Source organism: Hyperolius riggenbachi, chromosome 5, assembly GCF_040937935.1.
Source record: "Hyperolius riggenbachi isolate aHypRig1 chromosome 5, aHypRig1.pri, whole genome shotgun sequence".
NCBI lineage: Eukaryota > Metazoa > Chordata > Amphibia > Anura > Hyperoliidae > Hyperolius > Hyperolius riggenbachi.
Window position 1 is genome coordinate 178,903,901 of NC_090650.1, and position 19,791 is coordinate 178,923,691.

A 19,791-nucleotide genomic window follows, 5' to 3' on the forward strand; every position below is an offset into this window, starting at 1 on the left:
ATTACATATATAGCATAAATAAAATATACAGTATATATAAATAATAATCTAGCAATATGTATTTTGTGTGTGAAGCAGTCTGTTATTGAGTCATAACGTAGCTCCTATTTACCTGTCATTACAGCAAAGCACTGTATGCCTGCTATAGTATACTCACAAACTCTGCAGGGTGATAGGGTCACTGCCAGGCTGTGTCTGCTCACTCTCCTAATTTTGTTTCTGCCTTTTCTGTTCTGACCACTCAAATTAACCCTCCTGGCGGTCTAATGAATTCCGCCAGGAGGCAGCGCAGCATTTTTTTTTTTTAAATCATGTAGCGAGCCCAGGGCCGCATCCCCCCGCCCGCTTTGATCGCCTTCGGCGACCTCCGATCAGGAAATCCCGTTCATGGCGACGGGGCGGGATGACGTCACTGACGTCATTGGGAGTCCCGATCCGCCCCCTCAGCGCTGCCTGGCACTGATTGCCCAGACAGCGCACAGGGTCGGGGGGGGGGGGGGGGCGCGGCGCGACGGATAGTTGCGAGCGAGCGTGGGGCGGCGGCGATCGGTGTGCTGACGCAGCTAGCAAAAAAAAAGGTTACCGCCAGGAAGGTTAACCTGGAGAAACAGTCAGTGCAGAGAGAGGAGCAGCCTGGGGCAATCCGACTGCAAGTGCACAGCAGGAGAGGGGGAAGGGTGCAGAACGAGGCAATCTTTGTGGAGGGACATGCTAACAAAACAAACACAAAAGAGAAATGATTGCAAAGGGGTAACAAACAGGAGAGGGAAAATACAAGCCTGAGATCTGATAGTTTTTCAGCATTGTTAGCCCTCACTCCCCATCCCTCCCCTCCTCATTACAGATCTGATAGCCTTTAACCTTTTTTCCTCAGACCTGCAGATAAGCAGCGTGCGTCTTCACACTGTGACAAGTCCTCTTGTCAGCACACTCTTCCTGCAGCCCTGTAGCTCTGCCTGCCTGAACATCACACGAGTTCACCGGACCTGCAGGCAGACTGGGGGCAGAGACACTACAGACACAGGGCTGCAGGAGGAGTGTCTGACCAAAGGACTTCGCTGTGACAGAGTAAACACACTGATCTCTGCAAAGTAACTGAGTGCCAGCAAAATGTCAGGGGCACAGAGGAAGATCACAGCTGGGGCTGCAGGAACAACTTCTCCCTCAGTGCCTCGTGCACACGTCCTGCCTTGATGACGGGAGGACAACAGTTTTTTTATCCCCCTAACTGCAAGAAAGCTTTTAGTGACATCACTACCCAGAAGGCAGTGCGTACAAGGCTAATTAAGTCATCCGCGGATGTAACTCTTGAGGGGGCATGGCCTAGCCATTAAAGGTGACATACCAGCAAAATGATGTATTTATATCAGAAAATACTGGGTTTTCCCCCATAAAGTGGGTATAGGCTAACTGTTGGCAAGGAGATGGTTTTGAGCTTACAGTTCCTCTTTAAAATACACTTTATGTACAAGCCCTTTATGTATTGTCCTGCCTGTTCAGCCTTTGATCATTTTCAAAAGCTGGCCTGAAAATTGAACGACTTCAAAATTGTCTTCAATATTTCAAGTGTTCCTTAACCACTTAAGGACCAGGGGCTTAAACCCCCCTAGTGATCAGGCCATTTTTTACAAGCCACTGCAGCTTTAAGGCCTCGCTGCAGGGTCGTACAGCTTAGCGGAAAATGATTACCTCTACCCCCCCCCCCCCCCCTTCCTTTTCTGCCCACCACCAGAGCTTTCTGTTGGTGTGGTCTGATCGCTCCCAGGATGTTTTTTTTTTTTTTTTTTTTACACAAATATGCATTTCTTTTTTATTTAATTAAATGTGTATTTTTTTTTATATTTTTGTCTTACCTCCTCCCTCCCCCCGCCAGCCAATCAGCATGATCGGCTGTCAGTGGATCGCTTCCTTCCATCTAACAGTTTCCTAGCAGCGATCGCCATCTAACAGTCTCCTAGCAGATGACGGAGCAGAGCATTCATTTCTTCCAGAGTAAAATGAGCCATAAATTACTTTTCTCCTATGTTGCTGCCACTTACAGTAAGTATTAGAAAGCTGACATTACCAACAGATTTTGGACTCTGCTATCAGGACTTATTTGAATTTCTTGATAGCTTAAACTATTCTGCACTTAGTACATAATAACATATTATGCATACAGACGCGCCAGAAAGACAAAAAGATCTAAAACGTTTAAAAATGAGGAGGTAGTGGTGGACTTCCCTCCTTTGGACAGACATAAGAAAATGCAGATCAAATTTCAGCAATACAATTTATTTACATACTCCAATAAAATACAACGCATTTCGCAGGAGTGATCTACTTCCTCAGGCAATAAGATGAAGCATATACAAAACAGGTCTGGTACTATGCCAAGCACCTCTGTGCATAATACACCAATGTTAAAACTATTGTAAAATAAAGCACTTAGCAAGAACTTTCAACTTACATGAAATGCAGCAACAAAGAATGTGAGTGCTAGAAAATAAAGATTGGTGTCCACAAAAATCCCCTTCACTTCATCTGCATCTTTTTCTGAAAACCCTGTGAAAATAAAAACACTTAGTCAAAAGCAATGCCATGTACATTACCATTTTATAAGAAAGTAACAGACAGAGGATCAAAGCAATTGTCATTGTTTAAAAGAAAATAAATTTGTCAGCCTTCATTTTTAAAAGTTTGCCACCGATTAACTCCTATCGCTGCCTCTTCCCTCCTGTCAGCTCTCCTGTTCCGCCGCAGTATCCTTTGTAAATGCCACCATCTTCACAGCAATGATGCTGACCCGAAAGTAAGCATGAAGTACTTCCGGGTCAGCGCCACTGCTGTGAAGATGCTGGTGTATGAGAGGACACTGCGGAGGAATGGGAGAGCTGAAGGAAGCGATCATCAGGCCTCTCCTCAAAAAACCCTCCCTGGACCCAGATGCAATGACCAGCTACAGACCTGTCTCTAACCTTCCCTTTCTGGGTAAGCTATTAGAAAAAAGCTGTATACCTCCAGCTAGAAGCCACAATCCTACAAGATAACCGTTATGACCCATTCCAGTCTGGCTTCAGGAAACACCACAGCACTGAAACTGCCCTCCATCCAAATATGCAACCACCTGCTCATGGCAAGAGACCGAGGAGAGGGCTCCATCCTCATACTGCTAGACCTTTCTGCAGCCTTTGATACAGTTGACCATGACATATTTGATACAGTTGACCATGACCAACAGGCTACAGGAATACTGCGGCATTGATGGCATAGTTCTTCAGTGGTTCCAATCCTTCTTGAGTGGCAGAACTCACAAAGTGTCTATGGGGCCCTTCCTGTCCACCCCTGTACCACTTAAGTATGGGGTGCCCCAGGGCTCAATCCTCTCTCCCCTGCTTTTCACGATTTACATGTTACCGCTTGGAAAACTAATCCAAAAACATGGCCTGACATACCACTGCTATGCGGACAACACCCAACTATATCTTTCCTTCAAATCTGGTGTGACAGACCCAACTCCAACTATAAACGCCTGCTTACGTGAACTACAGCAATGGATGAATGACAACTGGCTGAAACTAAATGCAGACAAAACGTAAGTCCTTCTGATCCGAGGGCAGCGCATCACAACAAAACAACTTAACTTGCAGTCTTCACCACTGGTAATAGGAGGCACGGATCTACGCAGCTTCGATCATGTGCGTAGCCTGGGAGTTATAATTGATGGGGATTTAAACTTCAGAACTCACATCTCTGCTGTGGTGAAATCATCCTATTTTCACCTTAAGAACATCGCAAAAATCAAGCACCTCACCCCCCCCAGAAGATCTACTAACTTTAGGTCATGCCTTCATTACCTCCCGACTGGACTACTGCAATGCTCTCTACACTGGCCTTCCAAAAAAAAACTTGTACCGCCAACAGCTGATACAGAATACTGCTGCCAGACTGCTAACCAACCAACCAACCCCGTCACTGCCACATAACGCCAGTCCTGCACTCCCTTCACTGGCTACCTATAGAATGGAGGGTCCTATTCAAGATCGGCCTACTGACATTTAAATCACTGAATAATCTGGGCCCTGGCTACATGAAAGAAATGTTGCAGCTGCGTAGCAATCCTCACATTCTCAGATCCACAGGTTCTAATAATCTAGTCATACCCAGAATCCACTTGGAAACTTTTGGTCCCAGAGCCTTCTGTCATGCTGCCCCTACGTTTTGGAACTCCTTACCTCAACAGATCAGGACAGCTCCATCACTGGACATGTTTAAATCCAGACTGAAAACCCACCTGTTCAGTTTGGCATTTGCAGAAATATAACTTTTGTTGTGTGAATACTTCATCCTACTACCAATTACTGAATCTAAGAGAGCCTAAGCGCTTTGAGTCCTATGGGAGAAAAGCGCTATAGAAATGTTATTGTATTGTATTGTATTGTATAATGGGAACCCGGAGTAGGTAAGTTATGCGGTGGCTAATTTTTTAAACAGGCTTTTAACCACTTGAGGGTCTTCGCCCCTTAAGGACCAGAGCCTTTTTTCCATTCAGACCACTGCAGCTTTAACGGTTTATTGCTCGAGCATACAACCTACTATCTAAATGAATTTTCCCTCCTTTTCTTGTCACTAATACAGATTTCTTTTGGTGCTATTTGATTGCTGCTGCGATTTTTAGTTTTTATTATATTCATCAAAATAGACATGAATTTTGTCAAAAAAATTATTTTTTTTAACTTTCTGTGATAGAATTTGTCAAATAAAGTAAAATTTCTGTATATATTTTTGTCCAAATTTATTGTGCTACATGTCTTTGATAAAAAAAAATAAAAAAAAAATCCGTGTATATTTATTGGTTTGGGTAAAAGTTATAGCGTTTACAAACTATGGTGCAAAAAGTGAATTTTCCCATTTTGAAGCATCTGACTTTTCTGAGCACCTGTCATGTTTCATGAGGTGCTAAAATTCCAGGATAGTATAGATACCTCCCAAATGACCCCATTTTGGAAAGAAGACATCCCAAAGTATTCACTGAGAGGAATGGTGAGTTCATGGAAGATTTTATTTTTTGTCACAAGTTAGCGGAAAATGACACTTTGAGACAGAAAAAAAAAAAGTTTCCATTTCTGCTAACTTGTGACAAAAAAAAAAATGAAATCTGCCAAGGACTCACCATGCCCCTCTCTGAATACCTTGAAGTGTCTACTTTCCAAAATGGGGTCATTTGTGGGGTGTGTTTACAGTCCAGGCATTTTGGGGGGTGCTAAATTGTAAGCACCCCTGTAAAGCCTAAAGGTGCTCATTGGACTTCGTGCCCCTTAGCGCAGTTAGACTGCAAAAAAGTGCCACACATGTGGTATTGCCGTACTCAGGAGAAGTAGTATAATGTGTTTTGGGGTGTATTTTTACACATACCCATGCTGGGTGGGAGAAATATGTCTGTAAATGACAATGTTTTTATTTTTTTTTAAACACAATTGTCCATTTACAGAGAGATTTCTCCCACCCAGCATGGATATGTGTAAAAATACACCCCAAAACACATTATACTATTTCTCCTGAGTACAGCGATACCACGTGTGGCACTTTTTTGCACCCTAACTGCGCTAAGGGGCCCAAAGTCCAATGAGCACCTTTAGGCTTTACAGGGGTGCTTACAATTTAGCACCCCCCAAAATGCATGGACTGTAAACACACCCCACAAATCACAGGTCATTTTCAGACATTTGGTTTCAAGACTATGCCTCACGGTTTAGGGCCCCTAAAATGTCAGGGCAGTTTAGGAACCCCACAAGTGACCCCATTTTAGAAAGACAACACCACAGGGTATTCTGTTAGGAGTATGATGAGTTCATAGAGGATTTTTTTTTTCGTCAGAAGTTAGCGGAAATTGACACTTTGTGAAAAAAAAACTATAAAAATCAATTTTCGCTAACTTGTGACAAAAAATAAAATCTTCTATGAACTCGTCATACACCTAACAGAATACCTTGGGGTATCTTCTTTCTAAAATGGGGTCACTTGTGGGGTTCCTATACTGCCCTGGCATTTAAGGGGCCCTAAACCGTGAGAAGTAGTCTTGAAACCAAATGTCTCAAAATGACCTGTGAAATCCTAAAGGTACTCATTGGACTTTGGGCACCTTAGCGCAGTTAAGGTGCAAAAAAGTGCCACACGTGGTACCGCCGTACTCAGGAGAAGTAATATTATGTGTTTTGTGGTGTATTTTTACATATACCCATGCTGGGTGGGAGAAATATCTCTGTAAATGACAATTTTTTGATTTATTTTTTTTTACACACAATTGTCCATTTACAGAGATATTTCTCCCACCCACCATGGGTATGTGTAAAAATACACCCCAAAACACATTATACTACTTCTTCTGAGTACGGCGATACCACATGTGTGACATTTTTTTGTAGCCTAGGTGCGCTAAGGGGCCCAACTTCCTATTCACAGGTCATTTTGAGGCATTTGGTTTCTAGACTACTCCTCACGGTTTAGGGCCCCTAAAACGCCAGGGCAGTATAGGAACCCCACAAGTGACCCCATTTTAGAAAGAAGACACCCCAAGGTATTCCGTTAGGTGTGAGGTGAGTTCATAGAAGATTTTATTTTTTTAGTTAGTGGAAAATGACACTTTGTGAAAAAAAGCAATAAAAATCAATTTCCGCTAACTTTTGACAAAAAATAAAATTGACCGGTGATTGGTAGGTGATTACAGGGGAGGATAGATGTATACAGTACACGGGGGGGAGGTCTGGGGGGGGGGTCTAAGGGTGTTCTGAGGGTGTGGGCGGGTGATTGGGTGCCCTGGGGGCAGATAGGGGTCTGATCTAATGGGTAGCAGTGACAGTGGGTGATTGATGGGTGATCAGTGGGTGATTAGATGGCAGAACAGATGTAAACAATGCACTTTGGAGGTGATCTGAGGGTGGGTCTGCAGGCGATCTGAGGGTGCAGGCGGGTGATCAGATGCCCGTAAGAGGCATGTTAGGGTCTGATCTGATGGGTGGCAGTGACAGGGGGTGATTGACGGGTGACTGACAGGTGATTACAGGGGAGGATAGATGTATACAGTATGGGGGGAGAGAGGGAGGATCTGAGAGTGTGGGGGGTGATCAGGAGCCCCCAGGGGGCAGTTTAGGACCTAATCAAAAAAATAGTGCTGACAGATAGTGACAGGGAGTGATTGATGGGCGATTAGGGGGGTGATTGGGTGTAAACAGGGGTCTGAGGGGTGGACAGGGGGGTCTGAGGGGTGCTGCGGGCGATCAGAGGGAAGGGGGGGTAAGATCAGTGTGCTTGGGTGCTTACTTTGGTGGCTGCAGCCTGCCCTGGTGGTCCCTCGATCACTGGGACCACCAGGGCAGGAGGCAGCCTGTATAATACGCTTGTATACATTACAAAGCGTATTATACACTTTGTATGCAGCGATCGGGCAGCTAGTAACCCGCCGGCTTCCTAACGGCCATAAGTAACCACTTAATGTATCGACGACAGTATATCTATGCCACCGGAGACTTTATCGTAGCTCCAGGGGGTAGATATATGAACCTCGCTGCGCTCCGTGGGTGTGTTCACATCACTACCCGTTAGTAGACTGATCAGTGAATGGGAACCCATTCACTGATAAAAGTGCCTATGATCAATGATCACCGGCATTAGGCCTCTTGCATTCCTCTTTTTAATCAGTTTTTACATCCGATTCAGATTCTGATTTGCAGTTTGCTCCCTGCACACTACAAATCGGAATCTGAATCGGATGTAAAAACTGATTAAAAAGCAGAATCTAAATCGGAATCGCGTGCAGTGTGCAAAAGGCCTTAATGAGATGCCGGTGTTCATTGAGAAACTGAATGTAATAACATACACTATTTCCTATGTACTGCTCACAGTACACAGGAATAAACTGAGGGGGGACATCTACTGGCCAAATAGTAAAACTACACTCTAGTACAATAAATTGAATAAAAAGAAATACATCCATAATTAAAATAAACCCCTTACCTCCCCCACTTTACTAGTTACCAAAAAATAAATTATATATATATATATATATATATATATATATATATATATATATATATATATATATATATATATATATATATATATATATATATATATATAAAATAAAAAAAAAACACATACAAAGCTACGATAGAGAATCAACTTTTTTAAAGTGAGCCTGAACTCTTGCACATGACAGAAGGTGGACATAAAAAATGCATCCTGTATGTATTTAGAGAGTTTATCCTGTTTAACACCCCCCCCCCCCCCCCCACACACACACACACACACACACCATTTGTGTCTAATCAAAAGTTGTAGTTTGATCTCTCCCATGTCAAATGACTGCCATGGCAGAGGTGGGCAGATAAGTTCAGTTGAAAGCACATGATGTTGACAATATGTCTGCTTCCATGAATCAGGAAGTAGAAACAGTGCAGATTTATTTTAGGATTTGTATTAGCTGTAACAATGAATTTTTATTTGTTTAAAAGTTATTATGCTGATGTATATCTTTTAGAGCAGAGGGATGTTCTCACTTCAGGACCACTTTAAAATGTATGTCATGAGGGAATATTACTATTATGTTTGTAGATAAGGGCTTTATTTTTCATTTTTTCTTATAATTCCCATTAAAATGCATTTAGAATAAAATAATTTCTTAGCAAAACCTATCACCAAAAGAAAGGCTAATTGGTGGTGAAAAAACAAGATATAGATCATTTTGTTGTGATAAGTAGTGATAAAGTTATTGGCGAATGAATGGGAGGAGCGCTGACAGGTGAAAATGGTCCATAAGGGGAAAAAACCCTTAGTGGTGAACTGGTTAAAGCAGGAGGGACAGGTCAATTGGGCGTGGTCAGCGGAGATAGGGGCGTTCTTAACAGGAGAACTGCCACTTCCTCCCCTACCATATTCAACGTTCTTTACCAGTCAGAAGTTTTGACTAAGTAGAACGGGGACCACAGGGGGCAGTAACTAAAAAGGATGGTGCTGACATATGTCACAGCACCACATATACAAAAGAATAAATAAAATGCAAACACCCCCTCAGTTCAGGTGTACTCCAACCAGCACCCAGAACACAAGGAGGAAAAGAAAATGTGAGAATGATTTTCCCAGCACCAAAGAAAAGATGTGAATACAATTTTCTGAAGTTTCTTCTTTTTTTCCCGGTATGTTAACAGGATTCTTAAATCCAAACAATGCAATTCTCTCTCCCCTGAATTACACAGGTTAGCACAGAATGAGGGGAGGAATAGAGACTGGGTTATGTGGAATTAAAAAAAGAGAAGCAAGAAGGTAGGTTCAAGCTTCAATACCATGTATTCAGGTAAAAATGTACAGAAAGAAGTTTCTAATTAACAAGGCCTGTAGCTCTCCTTATCTCCTAACTGTTGTAATTGCAACCAGGCATGCCAGTTTAAAGCCTTTTTCCGACAAACGTTTGAACTGCACTTTTGTCAAGCAGTTCAGCTTTCCGTCTACCACCCATGACTGCCATTTGGGTGCAAATTTAAATGCAGCCGAATGGCAGTGGTTCTAACGCCACACGTGTCAAGCGATGATACGCGGTGGCATTACCATGCAGCATAAAACAGTCTCATGCTGCGTCTGAGCATGGCAATCACTGTGCTAAGATACAAATGCATGGGGGGCCTGTCTGCCGCCCATGCTGAGCGCTAGCAAGCGTCCGGCTTGTCAGATGTTCATGGGAAAAAAGGCCTTAAAGTCAGGAATCTAATGTCAGCCACAACTATAGGTATAAAAGGACCTGCAGATACTGTATTGCTTTAAGCACTAATGACAGGTCCCACTGTGGAAAAATGTTATCCTTCCTTGGTGTAGATCACTGTACTTCTTAAACCACTCTGCGACTGCCTAATGCAGAATCGCGGGCGCAAAGTGGCTCCCCCAGAACCGCCTAATGCAGAATTGCGTCCACTCCTGGGGGCGGAGATTAGAGGGGATCACACATCCCCGCTGAGTAAAAACTTGCCAACCGTGAGGCTGTAAAATGGAAAAAAACCCACAAAACTTCGAAATGTCTTGTACAGCGCTGCAATCTAGTGCAGCACTGGACGGGGGACAGCTCTGTCACTGAGCTGTCCCCAGGAGAGGCTTGCAAGCTGATTCCTCTCATATGATGCCTATGAGAGGTGATCAGCATGATTGGTTCTTTTGGAGGGGGGGGGGGGGCAGAATAAATTTAAATAAAGTAGTCCGTTTTATAAAAAAAAAAAAAGTTAATATAGACACAAAAAAAAGGCACAACAGTAATCAGATGCTAAAAAAGGGGGCAAGATTCATTTGTGTGCTAAGTTGTGTGGCTGTGCAGCACACTGCTAAAGCTGTAGTGTGCTAAATTGTAAAAAAAAAAATGGCCTGGTCAATAGGGGGTGTAAGCCTGTGGTCCTTAAGTGGTTAAATTACCACTAAACTGGGGTAAAATATGTTAAATAAAGCTCATATTGGGCTAGATTACCTTGACAGAAATGGCCTGGCTCTGCTTGTTATTGTTGGGGTGCCACCTGTTCCCGATCCCTGTTTCTCCAGCGCCACTCAGAAGTTCTTCCAAGCAGCGCATAGCTATTGTCAAGTGCACAGCTGCGAGTTTCGAGCTGTGCCTGTGCAGCAGTGTTGCCAACCGTCAGTAAATTTACTGACAGTCAGTAAAAAAGTCAACAAATCTGGGCTCTCAGTAAAGTCCATGAAAACATTTGTGGTATCAGTAAAAAACAGCCCTCTCTCTTTCTTAGAAGATCACAGCACTTACTGCTTATCAGTTCATGTATCACTCTGGAATGTACACTGCTCTAGCTAAAGGTGGCCATACATCTGTAGATTTGGCGGCTGATCAACCATCAGATAAGACAATTATTATTGATATTATAAAAATCGGTGCCATCAAGAGCATGCCTAGTTGACAATCAAACCAATTTTGGGCCGAAATCGGTTGCATGTATCGATCGCATGTAACAATCGGACATGCTGGAAAATCTGTGATAATCGAGAACAAATGTGACAGAAACCCCCGGTCGCATCCCCCAAATGTAAATGTATCAAAGCCCTCCCCCCAGATGCCATGCATTAATACTTCACCTGCCCGGTGTCCGCCACTGCACTCTTCTTCCTCATTCACGCCCCACGTGGTTGCCGGTGTATTGCACATAAGTGATTGAAATTAAATGATAGCTTTCATTTAATTTCAATAACATTAGATGTCAGTAAAAAATGTGTTCTGTCAGTAAATTTTTTTGCTTTGTCAGTAAAAATGTATTTACGAGGTTGGCAACACTGCTGTGCAGTGAAAGAAAGCTCTCGTGAACAAGAGTTTGCCTTTTCTGGGCTTGCGTGAATCAGAACTTGTGTCTGCATGGTTCTGATTCACCGGCCGTCACTAGGGTGAGCTTCCTGGTTTTCATTTTCGGCCGGAAGATTCCGTTTCATGTAAAAACAAGTGGAGAGCGGGAAGGGAGGGGACTACGACAGCAACAAGCAGTGCCAGGCCACTTCTGCAATAGTAATCTAGAGCAGAGTTTCTCAACTTTTTATTGGTGAGTACAGGGTTTTAAAAGTGGTTCATACCAAGTACCCCCTAGCATAGTAAACATTATCACGAGTACCCTTGACAAATATATATTTAATCTTAGTACATGATAATTGTTTCAAAACAGTTTCCAAACATGTACTATTGCTTTTAATTAATTGAAACACTAATTTGGTGTTGTTTAAATAAGATTGATCATATCCTAAAACTCTAAATTTGTTATTCTTGGTATAACAAGTAAATCAAGCCGAGTACCCCCTAAAACAATTAGAAGTACCCCCTGTGGTATGCGTACCACATGTTGAGAACCTAGGATCTAGACCACCAAGGGCTTTATTTAAAAGATTTTACCCTGTTTCAGGGGTACTTTTAAGAAAGACTTTAGTAACTGTTCCTTCACAGGTTGTCTATCCAAAAAAAATTAAAATATTGACTGTGCTAACCTTTATGAGTGCTAAGAGATAAAAGTTTGTCCAAACCATCCTGAACAAACTCTAGTACCAAACAAAGGACAGCAATGAAGACATTGGGAAACTGTCTTATGCCACGCTGCAAGAGAAAGGGAGTTGACACCGAATTATTGGCCTGGAGATTAGCTGAAGGGGAATTCTATAGTGTTCAATTAGACAAGACAAGACAAATAACATTTATATTGCGCTTTTCTCCTTGCGGACTCAAAGCGCCAGAGCAGAGCAGCAGCCACTAGGGCGCGCTCTATTTGCAGTAGCAGTGTAAGGGAGACTTGCCAAAGGTCTCCTACTGAATTAGTGCCGGCTTACTGAACAGGCAGAGCCGAGATTCGAACCCTGGTCTCCTGTGTCAGAGGCAGAGCCCTTAACCATTACACCATCAGCCAAATTAATAAGAGTCAGGTGACTCAGACCCGTATTGCAGCAGTTTTAAACTTTTAGTAGTAGGACTGGGGATCCAAAGGCTCTCCCTGCCATACACTGATATCTAGTAGATACTGCTGCTGTATACACAACCAGTTATCTATCTTACATGTGATAGGTATCACATGTAATGTGAAAATGTCATATAGTTTATTATATCAAAAATGGATAAAAACCATAAAGACAAACATTTAAAAATACACAGAATGTGTTGCAGAGCCTGTCAAAAAACACATTCCTGGCCGGCCACAAAATCATGCATTCACATATAACAATCACTCATGCATACTCCCTAACTGCCTATTCATTAGACATATAAGCTGCCAGTATGCTATAGTTGGCATTAGTTTTGCAGGATCGCTTGCAAGCAAATAGTCCTGGTCCACATATATAGATCGTATGTAGAATTGTATAGTGTTCTCTATCCATCCAGTAAAATAGGGCCAGAAATCAATGTTTTCTAGTGCTACATATACATATTCTGACTCCATACTATCAAAAGCTATATCTTTTTCCAACAATAGTTGGGTAAGGTTAATAATATCAATCTAATGCTGGGGTACTTAACCACTTAAGGACCAGGCCATGTTTCACAGATCTGTGCTGCGTGGGCTCTCCAGCCCGCAGCACAGATCAGGTATTAGGCAGGGCGATCAGATCGCCGCCGCTCTGTGTGGCCGAGCGAGGGGGGGTGTGTGCGTCTCCTCAAAGCCCACATCCGCAGCGCTATTCCCCCCTCCCTCTCCTGCTCACAGTGGGTGGCACAGGACGGCGATCCGTCCTGTACCGCCACTAATAGGCTTTAGCCTATCAGACGGCGGCGATCCCTGGCCAATCCGAGGCGGGGGATCGCCGATCTCCTTTGCGGCGCTGCTGCCCCGTGTTTACATTCCGCCTGCGAGCCGCGATCGGAGGCTCGCAGGCTGTTCACAGACACACCCTCCGTGAACTGACATGGAACGGCCGTTTCCATGTAAATCCACAAACGACCAGCCGCCGCCTATCGGCGTTAGGCGGTCGTTATGTGGTTATTCTAGATGCAACCACAAACCAAACTCCAGGCTGGTTGGAAAGAAAAAGTTACCCAGCTGATCAGTACAACTGGAGCAGTGATCAAGTGATCAATCAATTGGAATGCAATCCATCACTTTGCTAGATTGATTTTAGTACAAAAGGATTAGGGTCTGTTCATATATATTACATGACATTTCAATCCATTAGAACTATAAAACTAGTTAAGATAACATATTTAACTAAACTAAACAACCAGTAAGACAAACAATTTCACTTACACTGTACTGGTATATACAGTGGGTTGCAAAAGTATTCGGCCCCCTTGAAGTTTTCCACATTTTGTCACATTACTGCCACAAACATGCATCAATTTTATTGGAATTCCACGTGAAGGACCAATACAAAGTGGTTTACACGTGAGAAGTGGAATGAACATCATACATGATTCCAAACATTTTTTACAAATCAATAACTGCAAAGTGTGGTGTGCGTAATTATTCAGCCCCATGAGTCAATACTTTGTAGAACCACCTTTTGCTGCAATTACAGCTGCCAGTCTTTTAGAGTATGTCTCTACCAGCTTTGCACATCTAGAGACTGAAATCCTTGCCCATTCTTCTTTGCAAAACAGCTCCAGCTCAGTCAGATTAGATGGACAGCTTTTGTGAACAGCAGTTTTCAGATCTTGCCACAGATTCTCGATTGGATTTAGATCTGGACTTTGACTGGGCCATTCTAACACATAGATATGTTTTGTTTTAAACCATTCCATTGTTGCCTTGGCTTTATGTTTAGGGTCATTGTCCTGCTGGAAGGTGAACCTCCGCCCCAGTCTCAAGTCTTTTGCAGTCTCCAAGAGGTTTTCTTCCAAGTTTGCCCTGTATTTGGCTCCATCCATCTTCCCATCAACTCTGACCAGCTTCCCTGTCCCTGCTGAAGAGATGCACCCCCCGAGCATGATGCTGCCACCACCATATTTGACAGTGGGGATGGTGTGTTCAGAGTGATGTGCAGTGTTTGTTTTCTGCCACACATAGCGTTTTGCATTTTGGTCTCATCTGACCAGAGCACCTTCTTCCACATGTTTGCTGTGTCCCCCACATGGCTTGTGGCAAACTGCAAACGGGACCTCTTATGCTTTCTGTAGTTACAATTGGTGTTGCGCCTAGAATTCAAGATTGCTGCTAAGTCTAATTAATTGAGTATCCCAATCTCAAATGAAAAATTATAATACAATGAAATGTATCAGACTGCGCTTGATTAGATTTTTGTGCACTTATTTATTATGAAATAAAACAATTTAATGCTGTAAAATCAATATAAATTAATAATGTATAAACCTATTAAAATGGCTAGCAATGGCCTGGTTATTGCCTTTCAACCTGATTTATCAGGATCGGTGTCCCTTATTGGGATCCTAATACTTGCTGTATGACAGTAAGTGTTCACTCTTCATAGAAGTTAGATATCCAATACTAAATAACTATAGTTTGAGATAAGTATCCTTTGAGCTAAAATGGGATCAGTAGTATCCTGTCATTAGAAGATAATCTCTCTTGGTCTTCTATATTGTTAAAAAGTTGGCAGTCTCCTGCCGCTCCGTATTCTTAAATGTATATCCTCCTTGCAATCGATTTTCGTCAGGTTACATGTGCAAGTAGTTCTTGATCCTTCCTATAGACATGCATTCATAGATCTTATATTTCCGATGACATTTAACAGAGCATGCTCATAGTTAGTTGGTCCTATGACAGGGGTACCCCTGGATGGTAACTCACAATTCAGGCGACTTCTTAATTGGATAGGTTGCATGTTGCGGAGCCGCTTAATCCCACCGGCCCTGGCCGGCGGCTCTCAGTGGGAGAGTCTGGACGTTTTGAAGCAGTTCTTACGTCGGGCTAGCATGCCCGGCTCCGATTGCTGTTGTGACGCCGTGCCGATGCAGGGATATTGCTACCGGAATTCTGTCTCTGACCAGCAAGCTCCGTGCTGCGTACTGTGGCCACACCTCCTACCACGTGATGAGTGACGTCACTACTCGGGAGCCTATCGCTGACGCGTTTCGAGAGGTCCGCCTCTCTTTCTCAAAGTTAGCTCCGTGAGATAGAGGGATGGTATATATAGCCACTAGTAGCGTCCTTATGTGTTGTTATAGCAACCCATCCATAGACGGTGTATCTTCACACACTTACATAGCAATTTCTAATCCTAAAATGTCCCATCCTAAAACAGTGTTTTTTTACCTATATTCTTTATTAAAAGGCATATAATTCCAGATCTTTGTTTAATCCATGTGGTACTAATGTGTTTAGTTTGAACATCCACATTGTTTCTTGTCTTGACATTTCCTTCAAGTAATCGCCTCCTCTCCATGATTTTTTCACTTGTGAAATTGCACAAAATTTAGAGCCTCTGAATGAATAGTTGTGCATTAATTGATAGTGTGCTGAAAGGGGATGTTTTTTATTTCCCTTACTGATATTAGCACAATGTTTTACAGCATTAAATTGTTTTATTTCATAATAAATAAGTGCACAAAAATCTAATCAAGCGCAGTCTGATACATTTAATTGTATTATATTCTTATGCTTTCTGTTAACAATGCCTTTCTTCTTGCCACTTTTCCATAAAGGTCAACTTTGTACAGTGCATGACTAATAGTTGTCCTATGGACAGAGTCTCCCACCTGAGCTGTAGATCTCTGCAGCTCGTCCAGAGTTACCATGGGCCTCTTGACTGCATTTCTGATCAGCACTCTCCTTGTTCGGCCTGTGAGTTTAGGTGGATGGCCTTGTCTTGGTAGGTTTACAGTTGTGCCATATTCCTTCCATTTCTGAATGATCGCTTGAACAGTGCTCCGTGGGATGTTCAAGGCTTTGGAAATCTTTTTGTAGCCTAAGCCTGCTTTAAATTTCTCGATAACTTGATCCCTGACCTGTCTTGTGTGTTCTTTGGACTTCACGGTGTTATTGCTCCCAATATTCTCTTAGACATCCTCTGAGGCCCTCACAGAGCAGCTGTATTTGTACTGACATTAGGTGCACTCTATTTAGTCATTAGAACTCATCAGGCAATGTCTATAGGCAACTGACTGCACTCAGATCAAAGGGGGCCGAATAATTATGCACACACCACTTTGCAGTTATTTATTTGTAAAAATGTTTGGAATCATGTATGATGTTCATTCCACTTCTCATGTGTACACCACTTTGTGTTGATCTTTCATGTGGAATTCCAATAAAATTGATGCATGTTTGTGGCAGTAATATGACAAAATGTGAAAATTTCAAGGGGGCCGAATACTTTTGCAACCCACTGTAAGTTAGATGTGATATTGGTGCTTTGAAGTAACCTTGACCATAAATGAGCTTCCACTAACAACCAAGAAAAGAAGCCAATCATGGCCAAGGTAAGTATGTAAAATATAATCAATACTTCATACACATATAGTACAAAAATAAGAGAAATTTTATTCAACAAATCCAATAAAGCACAAGTTAAAACAAGTTTAAAATCTCCCAATTGAAACCAATGGTCCTTGGAAATCCAGCTCAAATATTAATAACTTGATCACAGAAAGTGCATCAATCATATATGGACATACATAGCAGGCTGAAAAAATGTTTCATCTGTGCAAAAAGAATACTCAGAGATCTGTTCTCACTGTGCTCAAAAAGTAGTGAAAAAATCCAAAATCCCAAAAAACTTACATTACATTAAAGTGCATATGCAGCAAGCAGAATCAATAACATGTAATCACATATCTGTGCATACTGCATGTGGGGCTGCGTGCATATGCAGCTCCAGGGAAAAACACATGGAGATACACATGCACACAGATCGCACAGCAGTGCCGTGTATGAAAAATGCCAAATGGGAAAAATTGCAGCGTGTATAAACAGATATATAAAGTGCCTGTGTTAATAAAATAGTTAGGGTGCAATAAGACAGCCCTACCAGGTATATGGTGCGTAGGAGATCGGGAGAGGGAAACACCTGACGCGGTCGCAGCTGATCTGTTGCTTCAGGAAGAGGCTAATGAGGCATGGAGAGAGTTGAACTAAATACCCAGAGACGGAGAGCCGTCATGACGTGTACGGCTGTACACGTGACATCCGATCGGCGTGCGTTCTAATCGGCATGGTAGGTGACTAGTAAGGTCCTCAAGTTCTACACTGCACCTGCGCAATAGGGAATAAAGCTCCAGGGACATGATTGTAAAAGCACAGAATACGATAGAAGTAATAATAAATTATAATAAACACAATACACAAAAAAAGAAACATATTTATATCTATAAACATGTGTGAATAAACGTTGGTCTAATCTGACACAAAATACAGCAAATAACATATAAATAGGGCAATAGAGCCATCTAGTGGTCAAGGAAGATTAGCACAGACAGTTCTCCTCAAGCCACAATTTATGTAATTATTCAGCTTAGATGTGTGGAAGTTTTTCCATAGAGTAGACTTTCTCCAAAAAGGCAAAAACAAGTACTGGACTGTGAGTAAAGATCAGAAAGGTAATATGTCAGAGTTGGGTCATTTTGCATCAAACATTGGGATACCAGCCTCAGGCAAGAATATATAAACATATATGCATGTATCTATATATAGAGGGAATGACTCTTAAAGGTGTAGCTCCTCTGAACAAAAACAGTATATGTACCCAATTGCTCACCTCAATTGTGTCCACAGGTATGCAAGGAGAAAAAGTGGGGATAATTCCACCACCCACCTCAAACAACAGTGCAACAAGGAAGGTTACCAGAAAAGGAGCATAATACAACAGATGCCACATTTATAAAGAACAAATAACCCAAGGAAAGTACTTGGGGCCCTGGCTCCATAGGATATACACAGCACCGTGTTTCATGCAATTCTCCAGAAGTTATGTGCAAATGATGCAAGTGACCCCCTAGGTGCTCCGTGGTGGTATCCATGAAAAAATAGGTAGAAAACTTACCAATCTAGTCTTTCAAGTCTAAGACAATGAGCCAAGCAACGTATATAGGAAGTATGTGATATTATGTAACTCTGCTATAATCTGTATAAAAAAAGAGACATAAAGAAAGATAACAAAAATAAGGATCAAAAAATGAATAAATGAGTAATTGGATCAAAAACCCAGAAAGCATGCAAAACTAGCATCTTCGATATGGCCCCGGGGCTGTCTAGTTCTTAGTTTATGAATCCATTTTAGTTCATTCCTAAGTAGTCGTAGTGTTATGTCATCCCGCTTTCTCATTTTTAAAAACCCTCTCTATACCCAAGCATGTCCAACCCTTCAGGGATCCATCCTGAAAAGTTAATGCATGTTCTGCAACTGATGTCAAATTTTAGTTTTCAGCTCTATCTCCTGACAGTTTGACTGTGGATACATGCTTCCGTACCCTTGTTTTGAGCTGATTTTTCGTTTGACTCTCATATTGTTTTTTTTACAAGGACATTGTAATACATAAATAACACCACAGGTTTGGCAGTTAATAAACTGCCTAATGTCAAATTCTTGTCCTGTGACACTGCTGGAGAAGCTTTTGCTAACTCTCATGAGGGGAAAAGTGGAACATCTCCCACATTTGTAATTGCCCTTTATTCCCACTTGGGGGTTTTCCATCTGAAAATGGCTCTTGCTCAGATGGTTTTTAATTGTGGGTGCCTTTCTGGCTGTAATACTCGAATTCGTTGTAATGCAGTTCCTTAGGATTGGATCATTTTGAAGTATTGCCCAGTGCTTGCCAAATATGTTGTACAAATGAGACCACGCAGTGTTATACTGGGTAATTAATCATGTAAGGTTCTGTTGCTGTTTAGGCTTGATGGAAAGTAATCTTGTTCTTGGTGTGGCCCTGGCCCGTCTGAAGGCCCTCTCCACACACTTTCTCAGATATCCACAATCCTTAAACCGTTTTTTGATTTTTTTGAGAGTCTTGCTCTCTGTTTCAAATGAATCAATTGTTGAACAGTTTCTTTTCAGCCTAATAAATTGCCCTGTTGGGATGTTGTCCTTGAGATTCTTTGTGTGATACGATCTATATTCCAGTAGGCTATTCGTCGAGGTAGGCTTCCTATAGATTGTGCTTTGCAGTCTGCCATCTTGATCCTTGTAGATCTTTACATCCAGGAAATCAACCATTTCTTCTGAGATGGTGCATGTAAGTTTATTATTGAGGTTGTTCCTGTTTAATTCTTCCAGGAACATGACACAATCATTTCTCGGTCCATGCCAGAGTATGAGCAGGTCGTCAATGAAGTGATACCACCCCAAAATAGAGGGGTGATATCGCTCCATCAACGCTGCCCACACCACCTCCTGCTCCCACCAACCCAGAAAGAG

General features: G+C 42.3%; 1 protein-coding gene across 5 annotated transcripts in view; it reads right to left on the reverse strand.

The window, feature by feature from the left end:
• CLPTM1L (CLPTM1 like) overlaps positions 1-19,791 on the reverse strand; it is a 699,988-nt gene that overhangs the window by 509,300 nt on the left and 170,897 nt on the right. For all 5 annotated transcript variants that reach the window (XM_068236456.1, XM_068236455.1, XM_068236457.1 and 2 more), the window contains one exon: positions 2,450-2,544. In XM_068236456.1, the coding sequence (XP_068092557.1) occupies positions 2,450-2,544 (95 nt within the window). The remainder of the gene's footprint in view (positions 1-2,449; positions 2,545-19,791) is intronic.